General features: G+C 42.0%; 1 protein-coding gene across 18 annotated transcripts in view; it reads right to left on the bottom strand.

Moving 5' to 3' along the window:
* Window positions 1–10,198, bottom strand: part of LOC110579734 (TLE family member 4, transcriptional corepressor) — a 143,072-nt gene extending 132,874 nt beyond the window's left edge. For 12 of the 18 annotated variants that reach the window (XM_044920675.1, XM_044920679.1, XM_044920678.1 and 9 more), the window contains exons 1-4: window positions 10,094–10,198; window positions 9,130–9,227; window positions 7,973–8,036; window positions 6,744–6,788 (exon numbers count right to left, since the gene is read on the bottom strand). In XM_044920675.1, coding sequence (XP_044776610.1) covers window positions 6,744–6,788; window positions 7,973–8,036; window positions 9,130–9,227; window positions 10,094–10,138 — 252 coding nt within the window. In that variant the 5' untranslated portion in view covers window positions 10,139–10,198. Of the gene's footprint in view, window positions 1–6,743; window positions 6,789–7,972; window positions 8,037–9,129; window positions 9,228–9,545; window positions 9,585–10,093 lie in introns of those variants that run through there. The other 6 variants (XM_044920676.1, XM_044920677.1, XM_044920685.1 and 3 more) reach the window with 2 other exon arrangements.
* Between the last annotated feature and the right edge of the window lie 58 nt (window positions 10,199–10,256).

Below are 10,256 nucleotides of genomic sequence, written 5' to 3'. Positions count from 1 at the left end.
CCCCCCCCCCCCCCCCCCCCCCCCCCCCCCCCGGCTCCAAATATGCTGTCTCCTGCTTTTTTCTCCAATAGCTCAGCTTGCAAAAGTGGTAACTGAGCTACAAGACCACTGGATGTGGCACCCTTGCTGGAGTGCTAGGGTTTTCTAAGGGGAGGTGTGAAAGGGGATCAAGGGAAAGTACCTTCTAAAAAAATCACATCCCCTTCACTCGCTCCATCACCATCAAATACATTACTGCTGTCCTGAAGTGATAAATCAGACTATCCAGTCACATCAAAGGCAGTACAAATGTCATTAAACACACACACACACAAAAATAACGCAAGTGCACATTTTAAACATTTCATTCCCAATGGACTTTACCTATTCTATAATACAAAAAGAAAAAAAAATACAATTCTAGGCGAGGAAAGGGGAAATGAAGACCGTGAGAACAATGGCCGTTGCCAGCACCATCTCGACTCCACTAAGGCTGCAACAGCGCCTAAAGACACAAGAGTCCAACCCAGCTCAAAGGTATTACTACTTAAGATACAAAGAACTTTGCCCAGAAAAATAAATAAATAAAAAACAATATCCAGTAGGGATTACGGGGCAGTGAGAAGGAAATATCCCTTTGTTTGAAAGCTGCAAAGAAAATCTTTCACCAGTAAAAGCAAAATATTTGCCTTCATTTAAAAGTTTGAGTTGTGTGTGATTTCCTGCATCGAAGAACCTCTTTCTGAACTACAAAGAGGCCACAAAACATCACATTTTCCCCTCCCTGTTTTCCCCTTCAAAAACCCACAAGATGGTGATTAACAAACAGCCCCTTGTCTTCAGGCATAGTTTTAGAAGCCACAAGGAAAAGATAAAGTTAAATGGAAGAGCAAGTTTGTAAACAAATGAGAAATAGGTTGCCCAGGGAGGAAGCAAACTCAGTCTTGATAAGCAGGCAGCTCTCCTCGCCCCATCTGTGGGAGACTCGGTGCAAAAGGGACCCTCACCCTGTCACCCACTGAAAGCAGTCTGAAGGACACTCCGGGGATCTGGGTATGAGCCCAAAGTTCAGTGACTTAAGGACAAACCCCAGGCCTATCCCAGCCTCCCAAGGGCGCTCCCCATTCCTGGAACGAACTGGGGCCTGAATCTCCAACCCAGGACAGACCTATCACCCAAGAGACATCCTCTCAGGTAAATTCATCTGAAGTCCTGAATCCACTACCTAATAACTATATCACCTTGTGCAGATCTGATCCTGTTTAATCACCCTTTGATTGGACATAATCCCTTTCTTAGGATCATTGTGAGAATTAAAGAATTTTGGCAGTGTGCCCAGATAAGTGGTAAGCACATGCCAGATATATAATAACATTCACTTCCACTGAAAGGAATTTCCAATTCCACTCAACAGTCACTGCTTTAGGTGAACAATCTTCAGATACTCTATGAGACCTCAAAAAGAGAGAAAATTCAGAGCTCAACATGTGAGAAGAGAAAAAGGGGAAACCCACGCCATCCAGAAAACACTCCTAATTATGCACATACCCGACAGGTTAAACTTCCTCCTCACAGATCTGCTTTTCTTGAAAGCCCTGTGACAAGGAAAAAGACAGCTCACTGGGTCCTGCCCAACTTGGTATCAACTGTCCTAATGCTAGATCCTCTAAGAGCTTTGGGGAAAATATAACTTAAAATCTACATGTATCTAGATTTACTAAATAGGACTGAAGCTTGGTCCCTACCCCAAAATGTCCAGATCAGACAGGCCAGGGGTAAAAAACCACCACCAATAACCTCCGTTTGGTTAATATTAATTGTAAATATTACTGAAGGCTAAATAATCCTAAATTAGAAGAGGTGGCTTTAAGCCTCAATGAAACACACACACAAAAGCCCCAAAAGCCCCTCCCCAACCCAAGAACATGCTCTTCTGATTGTATCTGGAGGGTTTTGCACAGTCATCAAAATTTCACTCGTAATCTCTTTGAGATTTTCCAGGGCAGTAGTGTCCACCCCTGTTCCCCACCCTCTAGACTATTCCCTAATGTTTATACAGCAAAAGAAAATTTTGTCAGTAAAACTTTCACTGGTTTATTCCTTTCAGCTAGAACATCCCACCTTTGGTAATCGTTCGCTTTCATTGCCATACAAGAGTTCAATCATCCATTGCTGAAAAAAATAGTCACCATGTAAGGATACATCAGACATTCTCAAACACCTACTCTCTGCACCTAATCCTCCAAATCCAAGCGCCTATAGTCTAAGACAGGAGATGTGCAAGAAATTAGTAATACTTTTAAAAAAAATAAGTTTTCTTAGGGGAACTCTGGTCGAAACGGAACTTTAAACAAATGGACTTCCATTGCAAGCACTGTCCCCAAATAAATTTACTGCACCCTCGAATCAAGTCCACTCAAGGATGGAATGTCATGCCAGTCATGTATTACTTCGACCTCAATATATCTCTTTCTACTCTTCAAATCCTAGGCTACTTTCTAAAATAGTTCGCTAAAAAGCACCAACCTAATTAACAACAGCTTCTTCTGCAACAGTGGCCTTGATTTCACTTATTTACACATTAACTGCAGCCTCCTTTTGGCCAATCCAGTCTATACTCTGTACCATGCCGAGCCTTTTATCTGCCCTGGACAGCATTTTCTCCAGCAGATGAAGTAGATGCCGATTGATTTGCTGTCGAGCATGGTAAATTAATAGCAACAAATTGCTGAGGGCCCGTCTCGCTGCTCCACCATGCTTCGGCAGTTTTGCTTTATTTGCTCCATGATGGGCAGCAGTCGGCCTCTTCAAGTCAATTTCTTCTTAACAACCTGCAATACTTTTCAATGGTGAAAATAGAGCTGTTCCTTGTAAGTCAGAAATCAATATCCTATTGCCCTTAGAAAATGCTAAACAAGCAGTATTGGCAATCCACTTGGTACTAGAGGGTATCAGATATAATGCAAATCCATACTGCTTCCCTCCTTGTAGTTATTACAGTTTGCTAAAAGGTTCCTAATGTCATTTATCATCATTTACCATCGACCAGAGAGGCTATGATTATGATATCCTATCAGTTGGCAAGGCCCTTTCATTTCTATTCAATTAATATTTTAGCTGCACTCAAATGGTTGTGGCCCAAGTCTCATAATAAAATTTACATGGCTTGGAGTGAAACAGGAGTTTTCCTGCTCTGATTAAAAAATATAACAATTATCTATCTATAGACACATACGTACACATATACGTACATACACATATATATACACACACACACGCACACACAGACATGTGTATATAAATGTGTAGTATTCACTTCTTTTAGGTTCTAAGTGTTGTAGGTTTCCAAAAGTTTCTAATTCTAAAATTCAAATACTAAGCTAAATTTTTTTAGAAGCAAAAAAAGACCTTCAGACTACAGAATACTGACTACGAAAAAGTCGCGAGACGTTCTCAAAATGTGGTATATTCATCTCCATTTAGAGTTCCTATAGGTGGAACTCACAGACCTACTGTTCCTAATCTACATCCAATATTCACTTTTTAAAGTGGAAACTGCTGCTGTCAGATTAAATCAAGGAGATCTTCTTTAATTACAGCATTACAGGTGAAGGATGGGAATGAGCAGCGTTTAGCAATGCTATCAACTGCATGCATCACCCTGTTCTGCCCACAGTCACTGACCCTTTTAGAAGTCACACTGTATTAATAAAAAGGAACAATCAGCAAAAAAAGTAACAACTAAACCCTGGGCCAACTGTTCATCCAGAACAACAACAGCAAAAAAAAAAAAAAAAAATTCAAAAAACCCCACACTTAGGGAAATCCTTAGGGAATAAAGGCCAACATTCTTTCATTTAAGAAAATTCCAATATGAAGACATCACAGTAAAACATGTGTCATTTCTAACCAGGTCCCATTTGTCATCTTCATGTTCATGTTGGAACTTAAGACAGTGGTAAAGCATTAATTTACATTATGGCCTAGAACAGTCCATTCTAACTTTTCTGGGTTTTTTTCTAGCTTCCTCTGCTCAGCTCTATTGATCCTACTAAAGAGTACCAGAAATTAGATTCATATTTTATGCTCTAATTCCATGTCATGTCACTGAGTTCCCCTTTAAAAAAAAAAAAAATCAACTAATTCTACCAGACTAATGCTATTTACTCAGTTACCAAAATTTAAATTATGTTCTCAAACATAATTGTTAAAAATTGGCAACATTATGCAGGCTTAATTAAGATTAAATCCAATTTACTAAATGTACTTTAATTGGTACTAATCACATTAGCTTTCATTTCAGAATGACAAATTCCCCATAGATTTCACTCTATAGTCCTCTATCAGAATCAACACAGAGTGACTGACGATGAACATCATACAGAAAGGGGAGGGGCCATAATACCAGGCCCCCACCCTGTTTTGTCACTGCTCTCTGCTTTTATCCTTTTATCAATTTGCTAAGTCACAGAGTCATGACTCCATCACAGCCATCATTTTCTGTTCCAATGAAAAATTTCTCTAAAAATAAATACTCTGTGGCTGGCAGCAGCCAAGAAGAACAGGAGCATTAACCAAAAAATACACAGAGGTTTCGAATATCAGGGCCACCAATTACTAGGGTACTTCCAAGGACTCCGGGGACTCCTACTCTTGAACCCTTGAGAGACACAAATTTAATAAGTGAATAAGCCTAACCCGATCTTGAGAACTAGGCCCAATTATGCCGCAGGGCAACTTCCCTGCATTATTGCTGCTTTCCATTACGAGGGTATCCAGCGAGTGCATCTGGAAGAGAGGCCAAGAGGAACCAAGGCTGTCTGCCTAGGAAAACAAATAAAGATAGATATGCCTCTGTGCTTAAGGGGGGAAAGAAAGAAAATATAATAAGTAGGTGGTTTGCAGGGCTGTCTGTATTTCATAATGTGATAAACTGCCCTCAGGATTCTTGATATGATTGAATTTAAAAGCCAAGAAAAAAAAAGGGAAAATGTACTCCATTCTCAATTTTAAATGGATGGCATTTGAGGCCACCTGGACAAGAGGATGAAAGAATTACAGAGGTACAAAATGTGTAGAATTAAGGGATCTCACACACTAGCCCCCCTCCCCAAAGAAATGCATACAATCAAATACAAGCTCTGTGCCTCTCAGAACTGCAAATTGTATAAAGAGATCTGGAAACTAAGTGTTATGGTAAATAAGATACAGGAGGAGAAATAAAAGAACATTAATCATCTGGCTCAATCTTTAAGAAGACATTAATTAATCTTGGATGGTGGGGTGAGGACCAAAAGAAAGAAAAAAAAAAAAAACCACACATGTACAAGATCCAGACCTAAAATGACATGTAACAGCACAATTAACAAACAATCTCTCATGTAATTTATTTCTGTAAGGTAGAGCTAAGGGGAGTCCACACATAAGTTTAACGGATTTTTGTTTAAGCAGGAGATATTTACATTACGAATCTAAACAGAAATGGCAAAGATGCCAAAATAAGAACTTAATTTTAATGTGCAGCAAACTACACTATATTAATATTGACATAATTAAATAGCTTATGAAGTAAAAATAAGTATCTGAAATAAAAAATCCTCAGCATAAGTGACGACTCATTTTTTTCCAACTTTGTTTTCAAATACTGTTTACCGGATGGCTTTTACTGTGCAACAGTCATCCTTGAAAGATCTACTATCTGTAAGTATGTGGGTAATTAAGTATATCCAGAAAGGAATCCATAAAGAGTAAAAGCCTAATAATATGTAATCAATTTGTATGTTTTAAACTTAGAAAGTAATCATATCTACCATGAGTATATATAAGAAATGAAAAACATTAAGTTTTCCCTCATCTTTTCCCAACAGGTAAACACATACACAACTATTCTGAAATAGGTGATGAGACAGACCTGAAGCACTTTCACTTGGAGATCACTAAAAATAAAATATTATTGCCAAGCAATATTTTTTATATATACGCTATTTTTTATGTAGAAAATTTAAACCAAAATTTAAACCAAACCATTTTATTCAGATTCCTGGGGCGGGGGGGGGAAGGCTGTTTGAGTCATACCTCTCAACACTTTCTGACTAATCATTATCTTTTTTGTTTTGTCTTTTTCTTTTTTGGCCGAACTAGTTTACTAAATGTGAAGGCCCAGTGCCGAACCTTATCACACCCTCCTATCAAGCTCGATTTACCCCTGTACAAATTTTTGGAAGTACAGCTACAGTTCCTGGTTAAGACCCAACTAAGTAGCCTCGGCGGACTGGTACCAGGATTTTAGTTTACATCAATTTCTTTGTAGCTCCACAGATTTCATTGTGATCCTCCCAGCTCACCCTTTAACCATTCTTTCACACCAAGCCAAGGAAGATTCCACACAATCTACAGTTCCTCTTTTTAATATTTTCTAAGAAAAGCCCTCTCTTAGGACAAGTTTGCAATGCCTGAAATACATAAATTAACTCTTTCAAAAGAAAAACAAGACATTTTTTAAAATTTAGCATCCTGCTTTTCAAAGTGGACAAAATTTAATATGCATTCAGGCATTTTAAACCATGTTTTTAAATGATTAAAATCAGGACAAAATGCAAAAAGGATGGGGAACCACACCTGAAAAGATAGTATTCTCTTTCAGTAGTCTTTTAAAATACAGGAAGTCACAAAAACATGCAGAATAAAACTGCAAAACATACAATTTTCTTTCTCAAGTGTACAGTATTACTGTCATTTCAAATGGTTATAAAGAAATAACTTACCTGCTTGTGCATTTCTATATTCAACCCATAGGACATCTCATAATACTGTCAAAGAAGGGAAAGCAATTAATTTCGTGCCTTTCATCAGACTCCCTAGTTTGTTCCAAATGCCCCAAGTATGCTTAAAACAAACACAAAAGCCTCACTAAATCAAAATATCCACAATACCTATGCTAAGGAGGAACATTTAGTTTAATAAACTAGCAGCCACCCTATGACACAGACTCTGAGTAACTCACAAAACTAAGAAAATCAAGTTCACACGTAGCATTCTTAACATCTCCAGCTGTCTTTATACATCACAAACAGATGAATCAAAAAGACCTGACGAAAATTTAGTGCCATATGGACTCTAATTCCAAGGCATAGCGGCCAAGTTAATGGCAAGTGTCTCATAGAAATGCTGGCGCTTTGAAAGAACTATTCAGAAAGGTGATGCTACTTCAGAGTTCCGTTTCTCATTTTTAGTGTACTGCTCATAAGGAAAAAGGCCTGATAGGAAATGAATGAGTTACTCTGGAGCCTTTATGAACAAGCATAAAAACATGCTTGGTTAAGACTTCTGAAAAAGCAGATCTGATTTTTTTTGGGGGGGGGGGGGACGTGTAGTATAACGGTCATTAGAGAAATTCTGGCAGAACAGATCGGTTATACAGGAGACGACAACGCTCCTCAAACCAATGTAACACCACAGAAATTGAAAACACACAAAACACATGCACATACAAACACACACTAGTAACATAAAAAGCGGGAAAATTTTGAAAAGGTGTCTGGTGTCTTTTGATATCCATCATTCTCTAAAAAAAAAAAAAAAAATGAAACCTTAAAATTCTTGCTGCATACAAAGAAACTGGTTAAGATTGTTTGGAACAAGAACAATAAAACAACAAAGAAAACCACTAGCGCAAAAACATTTTGCTTGTGACTCTCAACAAAACATAAACGAGGTTCTTTTTTTTTTTTTTTTCCAATCTATAAAAACAAAGCACAGAGGATCATACCCCACGCAGCTGAACTTCTTGAAAATTCAAATCAAAGCTGGTTGTCAGAAGCAAGTTATAACATCCTGGAATTACAGGTTGCTAATGATCACATTCCCACAACCCCAACTGCACTGGCACGCTGTGACTGGGATCTATCCTGCAGCTTCCAGCAATCTGAACATATCCTTGCTTTTGGTATCCTAAACTAACAGGCACTTTGAATCTGTGACACAGTTTTCTTACCATGACATAATGCCGCTGCATCTCTGTCTTCTCACTGGCGAGTTTCTCACATTCCAGCTTCAGGCTGTTCAAGACATAATGAAATCTAAGTACAATGCAGACCTTGACTTACATTCTTCAAATGTAAATAGACATTCTAAATCATCACCTACAAAACCCCAAATCAACTATCTTAAATTGCACCTCATTATTGAAGGAGAGGTGGTGGGAGAGAAAGGGGTGACTGGAACCAGCCTGGACTTGCCCTTTCAGTGAGGATCAAACCTGGGGTTTTTGTTTAAGGAAAAAAAAAAAAAAAATCCTCTAGCCAATTTAATTCCGGAACCGCATCCAGAAATGAACATTTCCTAAATTCATTTAATGAAAGAAGAAAAAGAAAATAAACATCAATAACGTGTACATACCCAAGCACAAATTTAAATCCCCCAAAATGTCACAAGGGAGGTTTTTTTTTTAATGTTCCACGAAGAGATTAACGAAAATATGAATCAAACATGTCTTATGAATGATGTCTTATTTGTTCCCTCCAAAACAGAGACAAGTTGAATACCACCACCCAGGGGCAAAGTGTGGATCGGGTTCAGTGGCTCGTTTTGGTTCTTGCATTTAAGAAATAAGAATTACACGTCATTAGAAAGCCAGAGAAAAAAAATATTTCAAAGGCACTCTAAGCCTAACGATCGCCTGTAAGAAGAAAACATTTTTCAGCATAAAAGTAATGAAATCGCTCACTTGCGACTTCCCAGGGCTCTCAGCTCATGGTATTTCAGTGGAACGGCAGAAAAAAGTGAGACGGAATCAAGCCCGGAGTAATAAAGAACCAAGGAAGTCAAAAGGCCCCAGAATCTTTCCAATCTTCCATTCTCCTGGCCCCAATAAATCAATATCGAAAGTTTGGCCTCAGCATTTTCCAAGTCTCCCCAGTTTCGATTGTTCTGCCTCCTTTTTATTTATTTACAGAAGAAGGAAAGAATGTTTAATTTCTTTACACCTGCCTAAGGAAAAGAGGCCTTGACTTGCCCTTTCTGCCCACAAGTAAAAATGATAATACCACATTTGCGGCGGCCAAAAAAAGGGGGGGGTGTGTTTGTGTGTGTATGTGGGGGGAAGACAAGAGCTAAGCAAACAGGAGGATCAGCTAAAGTCAATATCGTTACCTGTGGTATTGAGCCTGTAAAAACTGAAACTCTTCCTTAATCCGATCACAGGACTCGGAAATTGTAAATTTAAAGGGTTGAGCAGGCTGATGCGGTGCCTAAAGAACAACAATAAAATATTTAATTAGCCCACATCACAGGCGAGGCAGGGAGATGGAGAAAACATACCACGCGGCGTTAGCGGGGGGCGGGAGGGGTCACCGCGCAGGCAGGCAAGCAAAGAACGATTAAAACTCTCATCTAGGCGCCCCCCGCCCCGCCTCACCGCACAGCCCGGCAGGGGCTGGTTTCGGGGTGGCCCCCGGCCCCTGCGTCCTCTCGCCCGCCCCGGACCCTGCGGGTTCGAGACCCCGCTCCGCTCCCCCGCCAACCGCGGACGCCCGGGGACCGGCGCGCCGCGCCCACTCCCTCCCCACCCGGAATCGAAACTGGCCCGTCGGGGGGACTCGCGCCATGGCGTCTGGCCGCGGTCAGGTCGGGGGAGGGGGCGGGAAACGCGGCCGCCACCCTCCGCGGCCGGCTGGCTGGCTCGCTCGCGCGTCCCCGGGGCCCGCGGAGCGAGGGGCCAGCGCCCCGCACTCCCGAGCCGCAGCCGGACCAGCCGCGCCGCCGCCGAGGGCGCCCTCCCCGCCCCGGCGCGGAGTCGCGCCTCCTCCATCGCTCGCCGCCCCCCCCCCGCTCGAGGAGTCGCGGCGCGGGGACGACAAACGGCTCCGCGCGGCTTCCAGGGGCTTCAAAGACAACAATAAGAAAATGGCTACAACTCAATTGCCTCTCCGCACCCCCTCCGAGAGTGCCACCGCGCCAGGGGGTGGGAGGTGACGGCAGGCAGCTCCCCGAGCGGGCCGCGGGGCGCGGGCCGCCCTCCCCGCCCCTCCAGCCCCAGACACAACTCGGCGCACAGGGGGCGACGCGGGGAATCCCCCCGCGCTCTGCGAGCTCGCGCCCCGCCGCCCGCACTCACCGGGTGTCTGGTCTGCGGGTACATCTTGCTCAGGTCGCGAATCATCCAAACCGATTTAGTTGGTTGCGCTGGGCAGAGGCGCGCGGCTCATTGGCTTTAATGGCCCCGAGGAGGAGGTGGAGGAGGCGGCGGCGGAGGCGGCCGGCCGGGTCCGAGGGGCGGC

Source organism: Neomonachus schauinslandi, chromosome 13 (assembly GCF_002201575.2).
Source record: "Neomonachus schauinslandi chromosome 13, ASM220157v2, whole genome shotgun sequence".
NCBI lineage: Eukaryota > Metazoa > Chordata > Mammalia > Carnivora > Phocidae > Neomonachus > Neomonachus schauinslandi.
This window is presented reverse-complemented; position numbering and strand designations above follow the sequence as displayed.